Source organism: Populus euphratica, unplaced genomic scaffold (genome assembly GCF_000495115.2).
Source record: "Populus euphratica unplaced genomic scaffold, PopEup_1.0 scaffold5.1, whole genome shotgun sequence".
NCBI classification, from domain to species: domain Eukaryota; kingdom Viridiplantae; phylum Streptophyta; class Magnoliopsida; order Malpighiales; family Salicaceae; genus Populus; species Populus euphratica.
The window spans coordinates 2,881,869-2,898,884 of NW_011499848.1; the positions used below are offsets into that span (position 1 = coordinate 2,881,869).

The 17,016-nt window shown below is 36.2% G+C and overlaps 1 protein-coding gene across 4 annotated transcripts; it reads right to left on the minus strand.

Annotated features, from left to right (window-relative positions):
- Nucleotides 1-406: 406 nt before the first annotated feature.
- LOC105115053 (bromodomain and WD repeat-containing protein 3-like) lies at nt 407-16,156 on the minus strand. 4 transcript variants are annotated; one of them, XM_011011843.1, is made up of 25 exons: nt 15,777-16,156; nt 15,490-15,575; nt 11,821-12,175; nt 11,396-11,547; nt 10,986-11,225; nt 10,653-10,762; nt 10,485-10,562; nt 10,288-10,394; nt 9,389-9,483; nt 9,188-9,303; nt 8,923-9,026; nt 8,766-8,843; nt 8,556-8,634; nt 8,229-8,397; nt 7,198-7,268; nt 5,989-6,069; nt 5,828-5,898; nt 5,062-5,158; nt 4,919-4,978; nt 4,344-4,398; nt 3,847-4,241; nt 1,910-3,754; nt 1,225-1,797; nt 1,039-1,097; nt 407-911 (listed from the first exon to the last, which is right to left on the minus strand). In XM_011011843.1, the coding sequence occupies exons 3-25, from the start codon at nt 12,120-12,122 to the stop codon at nt 716-718; spliced, it is 5,133 nt and encodes a 1,710-aa protein (XP_011010145.1). In that variant the 5' UTR covers nt 12,123-12,175; nt 15,490-15,575; nt 15,777-16,156; the 3' UTR covers nt 407-715. The 4 variants fall into 4 exon arrangements, with proteins under 4 accessions (XP_011010145.1, XP_011010129.1, XP_011010136.1 ...); XM_011011827.1 differs by having other exon boundaries at nt 11,812-12,175; nt 15,777-16,155; XM_011011834.1 differs by lacking the exon at nt 15,490-15,575 and having other exon boundaries at nt 11,812-12,175.
- Nucleotides 16,157-17,016: the final 860 nt, after the last annotated feature.

A 17,016-nucleotide genomic window follows, 5' to 3' on the forward strand; every position in this document is an offset into this window, starting at 1 on the left:
CCCAAAATCTGTTTGAATCACAATTTTTTTTTTTAAGTGATTATAAATGTTTGTGGAATAATTTATCAATATGTTTTCATTGTAGATGATATATTTGTATATTAGTTTAATAATATTAAAGATCATTTATTTATAGTGTTTAAAAGTGTATTGATTTAGTAATATTAAATGTGAAAAATAATACTAATGCATGTTATTTATGAGTGAAGATTCTTCCATAATAAATATCTCTAGATAACAAAAATATATACTTCATTAAAATATTAAATAAGATACCATGGCAATGTAGACCTAAATGGCATTGTACTAATAAGCTTTGGCGTCAAACAAGAACTTAGAACGTTATCTCCTAAACTTTAGAGAACAAGAAGTTCAAACTTGCCATTTGAGAACAAGAACTGGAATGTGAACGACAACGCCGGCAACCAGGGGCTAAAATGGTGGGCAGTTTCTGTATTCATTTGTGAGCATGCTAACAATGTTGTCTATACAAGAATGAATCTGTGGAATTTTTTCCACAGCAATCAAGCTACTTTCCCCTGAGAACTCTATCTCCCCTAAAATAACGCATAAAACAAAAAAAAAGGAAAACCGATTCCCAAAATTGAAGCTAGAGGGTAAAATACCTCCTCGTAAATATAAAAAAAAATTATGTACAAAAAAATTATGCGGGGAAAAACCAGATGGGCCCAACTAATATCCCAACAATTTGAGGCTACAAAGATGATAATGTCCGCGCGAACCAATTTGATAAACGTCTCATTTTTATGGAGAGCTCTGCATTCTTCTCAAAGTGTGATTCTGCGTTTGAGAGGACGACTTCAAAGTCATGCTTCAATGCCTCCAAGCTTCTATAGTAGTTGTTTTCTAACCTTGACTGGATCACTTCAAGAGACAATGGAACTGGGAACCTGGGAATTTCAGGGATCAAACACCAGCTCAAGCACCAAAAATTTTGCAAGTTACTGCTAATACGTGCTTCTTGAAAAAAACCCAGGCGTCTCAGAACACAAAAAAAAAAAAGGCAAGAGAATATACCTGTTAATAAAATTTGACTTCTGTGAAACTTGCCTTAGCTTTTCAACCCCATAGTGATCCTGAAGATGCGCCAAAAAAAATCAGACAAGTCCCCTCAATATCTTTGAATTGATTTAGTAGCCACATCTAAAACATTTACAAAGATCTTATACCATAAATTCTTTTCCCACCCTCATGCATGATTACCTGGTCTTTTTTGCCTGATCGCTCTAATTTGGCGAAGGCAGACAACAACTTATTTGTGATCTCCTCATCTATACGAGGCTGCTCCAACTGAATATCATCATCAAAAAGCTCCCAAGGACTGTGTTCATGCAATTCTTTGGGATCACTCTTGTACTGAATGGTACACCTCTCCCATGGACTATCAGGAAACTCTGAAGATTTGGGCTTTGTATATAGAACCCGGCCATGCCACCAATCACCATCTTCTTCACCCTCGTTTTTCCACCAGACCTTACATTTATCCCTACGACTCCAATTCCTCTGCATGGCAGCATCAAACCGAGTTCTCTCAACAAGAAAATCTGGGAAGCCAGTCATTTCAGGTAGAGTTAACTTGAATGATTTCTGAAATGTGCTGGAAGTAGGATCTACAAATCTAAGTGTCATTTTGCAGCAACAATCACCAGATCCTGCAAGAGCAGCATACTCAAGGGCTTCAACCTTACAGAACTCGACCGCCCTAATGTTTCCCTTCATTATTTTCCAAGGGCCTGCTTCTTTAGACTTCATGTGATCTAAGTACTCTTGATGGCCCTGAAAAAACAAAGAAGCTTCCAAGATAAATCATTTAAATCATAAGACCTAAATTGCAATTAACCTTAGGCATGAATCAAGATAGTAATCTTTAGCATCTCTTCAGACTAACCTGTCTCAAATATGCAACTTCATCCCCTTGCTGGGGGGTATAACGAGACCCCTCCTCATGCATTGACAGCATTAACCATGATGCTTTTTTGGCTGACTGATGCAACTTCCTTTCATCTACTGGACTTGTGTCACGAAAGTGGTAACTGGCTTTCCTGTTTCTAGTAGATCTCAAGCGAGCTGTCATCCTTGAGCTGGATCCCCATTCTTCACATGAAAGCTGACATCTATTAATGGAATCGTCAAGGGCATCTCTACAAGTATCATCCGATTCATGTCCCTGCTCCAACTGGAGATTATTGTTTGCCATATTTGAATCATGTGTAGGTGCCTTCAAGCCCATGGAACATGTTCTATGAGATCCACCAGATGCGCCTTCATAGGAATCCCCTCTGAAATCAAGATGAGGATCACAAGCACTTAGAGTGTCCTCTCTGATGCTACCATCACCTTCTGAGCTAATTCTACCTCTGCCTGGCTTTGACCTTCTATAAACAACATCAAACATCCTTTTCGGATCTGAACGGGACCCCACAGAGTTGTCCAAGGATGGCATGGAAATTTCACCAATCTGAGTATCTGATTCTTCCAATCCATCACCTTTATATTCTGAAGCACTTCCATTAAAGCCATTATGCTCCAGCATCTCCTTGACTGGATTCTGTGTCATGTTTGCAGGATTATCAGTAGATAAATCACACCTACCATTTCCTTGATTATCTAGTGAGTCCTTCAATATCTTTTTTGATCTTATCCTTATCTTTGTTGAGAAAGGCGGGAGGCTCTCTCTGAGATCAAGAGGGTTGTCATTCCCATTCACCATGTGACCCAGGGTTGGTAATTTATCAGAGTCCAGGCATCCGTTGAAGGTTGGGTGCTCTTCACCATTGGACACATCATTTACAAGCTCAAAGGTATCAGCACCAGCATTTCTTCCATTCACTGGTACAACTCCTTGGTCCATGTTATTTTGAACTTCTAAAGTAGGGGATATTGTGCCATTATCCTCCTGAAGTTTTGAGTACCTGTTGAGATTATTTTCATTTTCATTGTGTTCACCAAGGCATGCACTAGATCCAGTATATGCTGCTGATGAAATGGATTCTCCCAATCTCTGACGCTTAGAAGTACGAGCCTTTACACCTCCCCATCTGATATCCCCATTTTTATATTCTTCAGACAGGTCCAAAGGATAATTTTTTATCTGTGCTCTTCTTCCTCCATCCATTCTGCTGCAATGCACATCACCAGAAAAATATCCTGGATCTTGAGAGCTTGTAGGAACCCCATTTACCTCAGTGGCTTCCTGAGGAGCTCTGGAGGATGATCCAACCAAATCAACCTGGCTGTCACCCTTGTGCATTCCACACTCTGGGAGCACAATCTTACTAGAATCACGAGCTGGCAGTTTAAGGACCAATCTCCTCCTATTTATAGTATTCATGTGAGATTCAGTAAATTCATGATATTTTGCAAAGTCTTCAGGCTCTTCCAGGATATCTTTTCCTTTCAAATTCCTGTTTCCCTCATCGTGCAAAGATCTATCTGATTCATCGCTTTCAATATTTGAGTCTTGCATTCCAGATTCAGTTTCTGATAAGTCACCTTCTGAGCCATCTTCATCTTCTGCGTCTGTAGCTGTTCCAGTAATTTTTGAAAATAAACTAAGTGCATTGCGGGCAGCAGCTCTTTGAGGTCTCAAGGCCTTTGAAGTGAAAGACTTACTCTTTGAAGCTTTCCTGCCAATCCTTGATTTCCTAGTTCGATTACTTCTAATTGAGTTTCCATCACATTCATCCAAATTCTTCCTTTTAACACGCCTACCAGAAGAAGTCATTATCTCAATCTGAAAAAAGTGGGGGCAAGAAGAATAAGCTAGCAAGTCAAGCATGCATGAAATCCAATATTTTGAAAGAAAATTGCTAAAAAAACAAGTACTTCAGCCTTTTGTTTTCTCCTTTTAGATCCTCGGAAACCATCCCTGCCCTCAGCCTCACTGTCTTCTGCACTACACTCTGGATCACCAGAGGAACTAGAATTTGACCTTCCTTGCTCAGCCTCGGAAGAATATTCTTCAGGGGCATTGTACTCTGAATCATTGTCATCGCTTTGCATGTCATTTTCTGGTTCCCAATCCATGGCATCTATGAAATCAGGCAGTGGCTCAACCAATACATCCAAGTTGGCCAAGGCGAGTATTTGGTTATCCGGGTCTACACTGAAGTCTGGTCCAACAGCAAATCTTACAGAAGATGGCTTCCACTCCACACCCAGAGCTCCTAACCGTCTCTGCTGGTACATGCTCTGGTAAGGTTCCGTATAAGGAATCATCCCTAGAATTCTCCAAAAGAAAAGGCACTTGAGAGAATGTAATTGAAAAAAGCACATGCCATAAGAATTCCATAATGATAAAAGTTGCCAGGTGAAATTAAAACCTGAGTCGCAAAGAAGATCCTGCATATTCCGCCGGAATGGTACTTGCTGAGTTTCCTGAATTAGATGTTTCACATTGTTTGACATCGAGAAGTGAACACAAAATGAAAAGTAACTATGTAAATCAGAACTTCAATACTACTACATCTTGTGTAGGATCTATTTGGTCTGCATGAGTCAAAATTTCAAAACCCAACAATTATAGAAAAGAATATTTTTTAGGATAGTCATTTATAAACTCATACTTTGACTAAAATAACTTTGCATATAGATATACATGTGTGCATGCGAGCAATAAGTAATTGCCATGGGCTGCAAAAGGGCATGCTTAGTAATTCAGAATTAGGGCTACAAAAGGATGGGCAAGAATTTTTTCAGGTGAGTACGGAACTCAACAATAAATTCAATTAATCAAAAGGGAACTTCTATAGCATGCTGCCTTTAATCAAGATGTGACATTCCCTATGATATCAAGTACTTCTCAAGGTGCATGTTTCTTGACATTATGTATGCGAAGTGTAGTGCATAATAATACATAGGTTTGCTGAAGCCACCAAATTATAGACAGCTAGCTAACCTGGTCAAGTACATTTCCGTAGGTATCTTGTATCAGGGGCCGATAATCACCGAGGAAGAACTGTACACAGAGTGAGTATCATAATGCATTTCCAGAGAGTTCTCAGTAGAACCTCCAAACACGAGTGGTTATTTGTAACTCACCTGATCATATTTGGCATCCTTTTGGGACTCGCCTTGGCCTGTATTTAATATGTACAACTGACCCACGTCATCCGAAAGTATAATAGATGTCCCATCCCTGTTATAAAAGTAGTGAACAATAATCATGACAGCAGCAGTAAGGTTGCAAGAAATTTACAGATATACCCTCCAGCATTTTGATTGGAAAAGCATACAATTAAACTCCATCTCAAGTATAATAAACTACATGTACAATAAATAATCATGCAAAACTGATGTAATATTGCTAAGTGGCAACGCCTATTTGAGACCTGAATATGGATTCACAATCGCATAAAATTCATCTGACATTTACTTGGATGAATCAAGTCCAGGAAAAGTTGAAGTTTATTGAACTAGTGAAATAACCACGAGGCTAAACTACAAAAACTGATACACTAGCCTAACTATAAGGAGTTAACCCAAAGTCCGATGAGAATATCTCTTCACATAACTTGAAATAAAGCTGAAAACAGTAAATTAATAGTCTAGGAAGCTTCTATTTTAGAAAATTAAACTATCATAAAACAATGAAAGATTTGTAAGATTCATATGTTCTTGGATATTGATTCAGAAGAGCAATACCAACAGAATCAACAAAGGAAGCTTCTCTTTTAGAAAATTAAACTATCATAAAACAATGAAAGATTTGTAAGATTCATATGTTCTTGGAAATTGATTCAGAAGAGTGATACCAACAGAATCAACAAAATTAGAGATTCTATATTAAGCATCAATAGGCACCTACGGTGAAAACTTTCCATCAACCAACTTGAAATGTGAAATTTCGTAGATCCGGATGGGTGTGCCCTCCCAAATCTAAATAAAGGAAAAAAAAATATGAATGCAAACAATAACCAAAGAAAGGTATTGCAATATAAAATGAGATTCAGCAAATCGAAGACTCACATCCCACACTATTGTTTTCCCATCATAGCCAGCACTCATAGCTATTCGCGGGTTGAAAGGATGAACATCCAGAACATATGTCTGCCAAGAACACAAATGACATGGTCAGAAACGCTGGACACATCAAGTGAATGACTTGTGAAAAATAAGAGAATCCAACACAATGTTTATCAAGATAAACTGCATTGATATGAAAAATAGAAAAATGAGAAATGAGAGCAAAACAGAAAATAGCACCCTTCCAAGGAAATAGGTAAATTCCAGCTGTTTTACAAGGATCCACTAATAGAAATGTGATATGGGTGGAAGTTGGATTCTGTAAGAATCGCCACATAAAAGGAGACCAAACACAAGAAAGCATTGATCTCTGCCAACAGTGGTCAAAGAGGTGAAAGACGCCAGGAAACAGGCTTTGAATAACAATTAATCATTGGTCCTTGTATAAAAACAGTATAGGAGGTAGAAAAGAAGTCAAAATTCAGCAAAACATGCTTTTGAAATGCTCAAACATACACATTGGATAAACAAACCATTTCTAAAGTAAAAATTGGTAGGGACATCAAGGATCTGCAAAAATAGGTACCAATTTCTTCTAGTGAATGAGGCAGGGAAATTGACTGGTAAAACAAATTAAAAAAAAATACTCTTTTCAGTGATAATAGTGGCATTTAAAATATTACAAAATTTTGCAGAAATTTCCCTTTAGAACTAGCAACAGCAATGAATGAGAGATGGTTACTTAAACATACTGAAAAACTGAGGTCATTATGGGACAACATATAATATATTTGAACTAACAGGAAGGAAACATAAAATACAATTGCTGGCTGCAAAAAACTAATCTATTCTTTTGCAACCCTCCTCAGCTTTTGACCATCAACTTAAAAGAAAATTCACTGAAAGTGAATATCTGAATGAATAGCAAGAACAACGTGAAACAATTATAAAATTAAGAGATGCATTCCACTTCACCCACAGGAAAAACACACTAGCACATTGCATTTACAATAGTTGTAAAACTAACATGGAGAATTGTGGGTTAAGAGCACCCTATGAATTTACCAGTCAAGATCATAGGGAGAGATGGTAACACAGAAATTGTTGAATGAGAGGAGAATATCAGTCATCCTGACATGTAACTACATATGGACAGTTTAACATTTAAAGAGGGGAAAAAAGATGCTTGTAAAAAAATGAGGAACCACTTACAGATTGAGTATGACCAGTCAAAGAATGCACCAAACTACCATCAGCAGCATTCCAAACACATATTCTGCAATCTGCACAAGAATCATCACCCCCACACAATCAACTTACAGAAAAAGAAAGACTACATTTCCTACTTCAAAACAATATTCAATAGAATCCAACTCAGTTCCGAATTTCATTGTGGTAAGATCAATAACATGAGGGAAAGAATTAATAGCTATTTATCTTTTATTTTTTAAAATAAAGGGACATGGCACAAAAAAGTCCATAGAAACTTTTGCAGGGTCATTGAAATTTAAATTTTGTTGTCCCACGCCCAAATCCATATGCAGGCATGTGAGCATAAAAAGATTGAAAAATTATGTGAAACTTACCGAGTAATGCTCTGTCCAAATAGTGAACAACAGCAAAAATAAAATTCAATGAAAAAATAAAAGATGAGCTTTTAAACAACAGTGAGGACCCATTGCTTGAAAGTTTCAATGACTAGAAGTAGATTTCTTCCATTTTGGATAAGTGAAACAGACAGCTGCCCTTTCCACTCCACCTCAACCAACACCAGCACAAAGTACATGCCTTTTAAGAATTACAATCATGTTTCCTTTCCTTTTTCTGAAGGTCTCCAACGCTCCAGGAATTTAAAGCATTTAGTAACTAAAATAGAAAGGGAAATGAAGACATAACCAACAAATAAAACATACCTACCACAAAGAATGAATCGTAGAGCCTAAAAAGTGAAAGTATCAACAACATTATTTTGCCGTAAAAGAAGAAGATTTTGTTGCAAATGGGAACATTTATGAATTTTGAAACAGGTTGACTTATATGGTGATGCTTAAGGACTGATCAAAGAAACACTGGGGGCTGAAATGGACAAGCATTTGTATTACTTCTGCCCCTGCCCCCCCCCCCTCCCTTTTTGTTGGCAAAAAAGATAACTGAAGTATGAGAAGATAGCTGAATTTATATAGTTGCACTCACATACATCCATAAATATGTACATGAATACTTGTAAAAGAAAGAAGTATTACCCATGATAGCAGCAAGGACAAAACGATTATCCAGACTCCACACAATCATGTTTACCCCACGAGGAGTTGGAAGAATTCTCTGTCGTGGACCTCCTCGTGGAGGCTGAGGAGGCATTGGTGGAGGAGGAACTTTCAGATGATAATGCCGTATCCAACGGCCAGCTTTACCCTTCAAAAAGAAAGAAACACATATTTGTTGTTCAGAAATCAACAAGGTATCCTGGTATTGCTCAAGGTCACATTGGCACAAATTGAACCTCACAAAAAGTAATTGACCGATTCTCATTTTCCTGAGAAAAAAGAAAACCCGGGGAAAAGGTCATTTACATGTGATCTACGTGATTTTGGAATCCAAATAATTGCACTGCCGTCTCGAGAACAGGTAACAATGCTTTCGTGAAAATACCTGGCATGTTTAATTATGAAGCAAATATTGTCAATAGATCTCATTAACTATAACAAAAGGGTGTGATATAGATATATTCTCACAAGAAAAAGCAATGCAACATAAAGAAGCAGTTAAGAAAATTTCCATACCATGAATTTTTAAATTTTGGAATATTTTCTTCCTTTGAGTTGTCAGCCATAGAAAATCTAGATGGCATGGCACAACCACTACAAAACAAAGCAGTATCCTATGTCAGCATTCTAATTTTTGTAATGGCAGCATTAGCACAGAGAAAGAAACACTTACCTAAATTGGACATAGTTGACATCATTCTCGTGGCCAGGTAACACATCTATCTCATGATTTGGCTGGGCTGAATCATCCGTGTTGGATTTAAGAGCATTCCACACCTGCAAGTGATGAGATATTACTGACAAGTTATCCAATGTTTACATGTCAACAATCATTCACATCAGTTATCCCAAGATCAATATTCATACCACATATAGAAGATAAAAATAGGATAACCATTACGCAGAATTGCAAGCAAGCTAAGGGAATTTAAATATACCCTAGCAAGGTGGTCAGAGCTACCAGTGACAAATACAGTTCCTTGAGCATTGAATGCACAACAAAAAATCTGATGGCTCTGAGGACCACTACTTGTGGACGGACCACTGTTCTTTCCTGCACCCATTCCATAATTCTTGTAACTTCTTTTGATAAATGAACCAGTTCATCAATCTTGAGTTTGAATGAAAAAGTAACTAACCAGCCACAGGATCTGGAGGCCTTGGAACATATATTCGTGTACCTAGGTTGGAAGACCTGGCATCCCAAATCCTACATGTTCCATCATCAGAAGACCTGCAAAGAACAAGCAAAAGCTATAAATTATTGCAGAGAACAAGTACTGCGGAGTCAGCATTGTACTTTCAAGGTAGTGGTGCCACTTTTTTCAGAAGGCAAAAATGCAGATTTTACCAGGGAAAAATACCAAACATGAAGCTGTGGAATTTTACATGCATAAAATTCACATGGGTGCAAGGGGAAAACAACTACTACATGATTACTGAAATAAAGACAGGGAGTCAAAATTCAATTGAAACAATGCAGACATTATGTGCCTTAGGGCCTAAAACTAGTCAAACTTGACTCAACTAAATCTTAATCACAACAAATGAAGTGGGCTATTGCGAGTTGTTAGGGCTGGAAAATAGATATTTATTGACAACCACAAAAATAATTGATGATCTGAAATTCTGGGACAAGAAGATTGAGATACCATGCTACAAATTTAAACATGGCAACAATAAAGAAAAAATCTACAAAGTTAAAGATCCGGAGAAGATAGCAGAGATACATGAATTAAAATTCCCATTAATTTAGGATACAAAAGTTTAAGTCAAGAACCATCCCTATCAAATCTATTCATGGTTGGCACCTGGCTTCTCCTCCAATCATAAAAGGTTTCAGATGGGGAAAAAGTAGTTCTGGATTCAAACCTAACAAGTGATAAATTAAAGTCCTGCAACATCTACAGTGGCATGTTCCAGTATCAAGTTTCCTTGCAACAAGAGAGTCGTATCCAGAGGCAGTAGATTCATGAAACGAAGAACAAAATCTCAGAATTTTAGAAGATGCATAACAGAAGATTGCAATCAGCCTTACGACAAAAGCTGGTATGCAGAACCAGGCCTTGGACTAAATGCAATGGCAGTAACAGCTGCAGAGTGTCCACGAAGAACTGATATTGGCATCCCATCTGGCAAACGCCACTGCCCAAATCCAGATGCAGCAATCAAAATTTGGGTATAAAGAGAATAAACAGGAAGAAAGTCCTTACTTTTTAGAAGGAAAAAGCTTACAACTCGAATTATGCAATCATTTGAAGAGGATGCCACCAAGGTATTGTTTGAATTTACAGCCAAGTCAGTAATGTCCCCCTTTCATGCATGGATTGAAATGCAACTTATGATTAAACAGCAACGGAAGCCAAGAAATCAATGGTATTGGATATACATAACCATACTCACTTCATGCCCTCGACAGCTAGCTAAGCAAAAAGCAGTTTCCATGGACCAGATTTTTACAAGACGATCATCTGAACCAGTGACAACATATCTCCCAGAGCGATCAAATATTGCTGCAGGATTTACATTGAGGCAGTTTTAGGTACAAATCCACAAATATCAATGAAAACTAAGAGAATGCATATGGTGTGATGTCCAAGATGCATCTGGGCAAATGTTTTATTTTATTTCAGATTTTGGCAGACTAGTCACAATATATGACTTGTGAGTTTTCCCTAGGATAGGGAAATGAACTGCATAGTCCAATACCATAAAATTTTGATGTAAAACTCATACCACAATAGACAGCATTCCGATGTCCGCGTACTCTCTTGACATTTTGCATTTTCTGTACCATAGTTGATGGTTTTGCAATAGCATAGCATGCTGCACGAATAGATGGTGCACGATGGTGTCTTGCAAAACCACCTCCAATTTCCCTCAAACTTAACCCGCGAACCTGATCACCATGTCTATGAGGCCATCGCATGTGAACAGGGGGGTGCTTGACTTGGTCATTTCCCTTATCTCTATCACCTTTAGACACAAAGGAGTATTTTACTTCTTAATAAATTCCAGTTAAAAACAGACAATGAACTCTATTATGCCATTATGAACAGAAATATCTCACAAAAGCATAAAAACCTCATACAAACACAAATGTCAGGTAGTCATTTCATTTCAAAACTTAAATAGATGTAACCTACAACTCAAAAGTGAAAATGAACCCGTTCCCAGAAGGGTAGGAACATCAGCAGCATTTGGAGCATCACCAATCAAGCCTTCTGATGGAGAGGCTGTGTTGAGCAATAATTGCTTCAAAAGCTTTACCAAGTGATTCTTCTCAATGTGAGGGTACCTGTATATATATAATTAATGAAAGGTCTAGTCAAAGATAGTTTGAGGCAAAAAATTAACAAAATACGATGTGCATTATATATCCACAGAAATGCAGACAAAAGTTTACAAAAGAAACCAGGACCATTATTTCAAACCATTTTTAACTCAACCATTTATGTAGGCACATGCAGTTTGCCCCACAAAAGCAACACTGAGTGTAATTGTGTGTGAACACACGAGCGAGCGAGTGAGTGAGTGAGAGAGAGAGAGAGAGAGAGAACACATTGCATACTGCTCCTCCAAACAATTGTAGCTTAATGGAAATGATAGACCATTATCATTTTCATCCCCACTATGTGCTCCACTTCTTGAATACCAAGCATGATATCTTCTAGGTAAAAGTTGATGTTCGAGAAGTTCATTCCAAAACTGTACACAAGTTCTCTGACATGGCCCAGCTGAAAGGAAATGCATAATTAAAAAGTAAACTTCACTAAGGTCAACATCCACATCTTTCACCCTTCTGCGACCTGTCTCTGACTCTGCAAGTTGAGCAATCTCACGCTCCTTACTGAAAAAGCTCAAAGGCATCATACTACCTGAAGGTGCATCCCTTGGAGGAAAGTACTTCCGGAGAGCAATGTTTCCTGTAATTCAAGAAGCCAGAAACACAAATCTTAAATAAACAAGTAAATCAATTCTCAATTGAAAAAGAAAAATTAAACACTAAAAGATACAAGGAAATATAGGGAACCACTTGGTATACAGCATAGAGGAACTTGATGAATTCAACCAAATTAAGCATATTTATAATATTTAAACTGCACATATAAAGAACAAGAATTTTCAGTTCTCAAACTTTTGTACAGCAAAAATAACATCAAATATTTTATTCCAGGGTTGAATAAAAATATTGTTGTTGGAAATGCCTGAAATCAAATTAAATTTGAATATATATTGAGTTGGATGTTCATCTTTGATGGTTTATTTGCTTCCAATTTAGATCCACTTTTGCATTGTATAAACATTAAAGATATTTGTAAGGCTTGCTTTGATAAGAAAAAAACATCGTAAGAAATTATTCTAGTACAAAATGATTTATATAATGAATTTTTGATTAATTGGTGGTTGAAAAATGGTTCACAATTTTTTTTTTATTAAATCATTAACAAAAATAATGAATTTAATTGGTCGTACAACTTGCTACTAAACTTCAATAAATTTTATGATTTCTTGATTTTTACAGTATTTTGTAATGATTATCCCTACTGATTATAGTAAAATGTTAATTGGTTATAAAATTATTTTATTTTAAAAATAGGTTTTCATCGGTAGTAATTTAAAAATAGGTTTTAGTTGGTAATAGCAGAAGTTCTGAAGAATAAATTTGATTTATTAAATTACTTACAATGCAATTAGATTTAATTGATAAATCAAGTCCATATATAAGCAAATTCTGAAGTTTAAATTCAATTATTAATCATTATACTACAGAAATTTAATTTAAGAAATTACTAAATTAAGTTTAAAAAAATTGACATCATTCAGAATTCACATCCTGTATTCTAACAAGCAAAACCCATTATTTGGGTGTTTATCAGTTAGTGAATTTGTAGTGTGTTTATAATGTGATCCATTACTTCCAAATTGTGTCAAACATGAGACATGCCCTTATCCCTCCATCATCGGCCCTCACGCTCCAACCAGATGAACCACCACCAAAATTGCAGTCCTAAAATCACAACAATACCCACCTCTAGTAATGGTGCTATAAACAGAAACACAGAACAACTTGTCAGCTGTGAAACCCTGAGCCAACAACAACAAAATCCAGATTTGCCAGCACCAAATGGACCCCAAGACCTCCATATATACATGCATCCACTGAACCAAGAAGATTGTGACTAATAATAATCTCCTAGTCCATCTAACATGACCAAACCTCAATTCATCCTAAAATTGAAGGCCTTGATAATCGAGCATGAAGACCATCCACCTCAATTATCTTTGACAAGCACTCATTTACCAATCAAACATTATACACCTAATGCTAACATCTCAAAAGCTCTAGATCAATGCAAAAGGGGCTCGTATCCACCCTGGCACAATTAATGCTACCATCTAAAAGCTTAAAAGCTAATTTGGATGCATTAAAAACATGGTATAACCTGAGACCCAATTCCACCTTGCATCAATAGAATTTAAAATCTAATAATGTATTCGAATAAGTAAGACTATTAATGAAAATATTGACTGGTTGGAGAGATAACAAGAGTAAACCACCACCCCTTGGGCCCCCTTTCTAGCAAACCATATTCGAACATAAAAACACCAAGAGAAAAGAAGCATAAAACTTCCCTGAACAACCTAATGATGGAACTAACTTCTGATAATCAAAATCCACGATGATTATCAGGAGAAGGTCATTCCTCCAGGACCACTTCCTGATGCAAGTTCTGATGATCAAGACAGAAACATCCGAAACAGAGCCAAGCAGAAGGAATTGATTGAATCTAACAACATGAAGAGTAGAGTTAAAGATAAGGCTTTGGCTGAAGCAAGTTCCAGTGGATTGAAGAACTCTGTGCAGGCTAAAGTTCCAGCCATGCACGTTGGCAGGAAAGAGCAGTTGATATCCCATAAGTGATGTCAATCTTATTATCATCCAAGTGGCAGTAGAAATTAATATTAACTGTTGTTATCCTGATCTGTCAGTTATTAACAGTTAGGAGTCTATCTACTATGTAACAGTTAATTGTAAAACTATATGTATTGAAGATTAGTAGTTCCAGTAGGTTATGTTGTAATGAAAGCCTATTTTAACTTGGTGTGATTCCAATATGGGAGTGATTCCCTTGAGTGGTGTGAGGCTACTTGTTTCTTATCATTGTAATTCTTTGTTTGCAATAAAATTATAAGACTTCTATCTTTCCTGTCATTAAATCCCTTTTCTGTACAACTGAGTTTGCTTTGTTTACAAGTAATTGTTCCAATCCATAGTGTAATTGGCATTACTTTCAGGACATGAAGGACAAAGAGCCTATGAGTTGAGAAACTTTATGCACTGCAAATTTACTGCCACTAGCATAAAACAAAATGAAGTTCATAATCCTGTCTGATGCAGACAACAAAAACAATCAGAATTCAAGTGCTTTATCATGATTAGAAAAGATATGTGTTTCTGAAAACTGTATGGGTCTAGGCTTCTAGCTTATGCTTTTGTGTCCTATTAGTTTTTAATTAAAAAGAAATCCTTTTTAAGTTGGAATGATAGAAGTTTCTTGTTCAGGAGTCTAAGTCCCTGTTGAATTAAGAATTCAAGTATGTAAAGCTTTTGGAGTAACCCTATGAGGACATGGACTTCAAAGCTATCCTGTGTCACTAGTATTCTCTTTGCTAGAAAGTTACCATCTACAACTTCTTCGGTGTGAATTTTACAGATGAGCTCTGTCATTTTCCTCTTTATTTATATTCCACTTTGCCTACACGCACATAATTTTCTAAGAATAAGATCCCTCCCAAGCCTCAAGCGAGTCCTCGCTTAAGCTTTATGATATCAAGGTGCAGCAGATCTAGCACAATATGGTACTTCGACAAATAGATACAGACCCCAAAAAAAACAAAAAAAACCTACCAATTGAAAAAAGAAATGAATATAAACTCCCATCGCCCTCCTGACACCTTGAAGCATTCCTGGTACTTCACTTACATTACTACTACAGCCTCTAGATTTTCCCGGAATCCGCATAAGGTTCAACCAGGAATTAAAATCAAACAATGATAATGAAGAGGAAGTCTCTTCTCGGCGCACTCACATACACACGACATAATCACATGTGCACACATGAAGAGCATACACATTAACCAATTGGTTTACTATGCCACACACTAATCAAGTAATAATCAGTGACTAAACCCCGATTTAAACTAGTTGTAAACAAACATAAGAACGACGTGGAACCTGAAGTAAAGCGAGAGATAAATCAGCCAGAGGGGACTCTCGAGTGCTTTTGAAAGCCAGGCCAGTAAAAATCCAAATGCATTCCTCTGTAAGACCAAAAAAACAAACAAACCCTAATTTCAAATTATCCCGATTTGCAATCAAACACAAATACTAATATCGAAGCAGACCTTGTTGAAGATCTAATTCAACACATTCACCATAACCTTATCTACTTCTTCAGTAACTAAACAAAAAATCAGATAATGACATGAATAAAACCAAAATAGTAGAGAAAATGTGAATACCTTCAAAATTTGAGACAAAACGGCAGCGTTTTAGAGGGGTAGTGGCTTGGCTTTTCTTTTATTTTATCTTCTTCTGGGATTGAAGGAGATGAAGAGGTTCAAGAGAGAGTGGAATGAGGTAGAATTTTAAATTAGGAAAGGACCGGCGATGGTGGGGAACGCGCGAGAAAATGATTTAGATTCTTGGAGGGAGCTGCGTCTGTTTTCGATTCTGGCTTTGTTAGAGAGATTGGGGCGCGGGTTGAAGGAGAGACGGGAGGAGAAGGCAGGATTGAAACGTGGCTTTTTATAACTTTTGCGGCTACTTTTTTTCCTTCTCTACAGGTGCTTTGAGAGAGAGTGGAGATAAAAGAGAGGAGGGAATAAAAAAGGTAAAACAGAGGCTGGTAACGCTGTTCATAGGAATTGGGTTGGAATCACTGTGCATGTCAACGGTGATTCCGTCCCAAATCTTCTTTTTTTATCTTGTTCTTTCTTTCTTTTTCGATTTAATTCCTTGTACTTTTTTTCTCAGTTTATTTTTTTTTAATTTAATTTTTTATCTAATTTTTCAAGATTAATTTTAAATTATAAAAAATATATTAAGCAGGTTGGAATCAATATCTAAAATATAAAATTAAAATAATGGCAATAATATAATATTTTTTTATTTTTAAAAAATTATTTGTAATATCAATATATTAAAATAATTTAAAAATATCAAAAAAATATTAATTTAAACTAAAAAATAATTTTTTGAAAAACACTTTTAAAATATAAAAATAAATAAGGTAAAAGTTGCTGAAAACATATGACCATGAAAAGGTTAGGATGGCTGTCGATAAATTAATAAAAATAAATAAAAAATATGAGATTTTACATGATTTTTTTATAAAATACCATTCATTGTAATAAAATATTATTTATTTTTTTAATCGTTTTTTTTTTTCAATATCATACTTGGACATTATATTTATGCTTTACTGGGTTGTTCTGCTTTTGTAAAATAAATTATGAGTTTAACAAGTTAATCTAGTTAATTTAGATTTTTTTTAATTATTTTTCTTTATCAATCTTGTTATTCTATATTGGTTTGATTGGGAATTAAGTTTTGTAGTGTGTTTCGATTTGTTTTCTATTATGTGTTGGGAATTAAACTTTGTGATGTGTTTTGATTTGTTTTCTATTATGTTATATTAGTCTCATAATCCGAGAATAGGCTTAGCAAATTAGCTTGAAATTGACTCGTGATGTTTTCTGT

Bases quoted from the DNA above. Each gene is read 5' to 3' on its own strand.
- LOC105115053 (XM_011011834.1), bottom strand. From the start codon at position 12,122: ATGATGCCTTTGAGCTTTTTCAGTAAGGAGCGTGAGATTGCTCAACTT. The intron at 10,563-10,652 runs GTGAGTATGGTT...CATGCATGAAAG, and splicing joins CTAGCTGTCGAGGGCATGAA to GGGGACATTACTGACTTGGC. The intron at 9,484-10,287 runs GTAAGGCTGATT...TGTTCTTTGCAG, and splicing joins TCTGCATACCAGCTTTTGTC to GTCTTCTGATGATGGAACAT.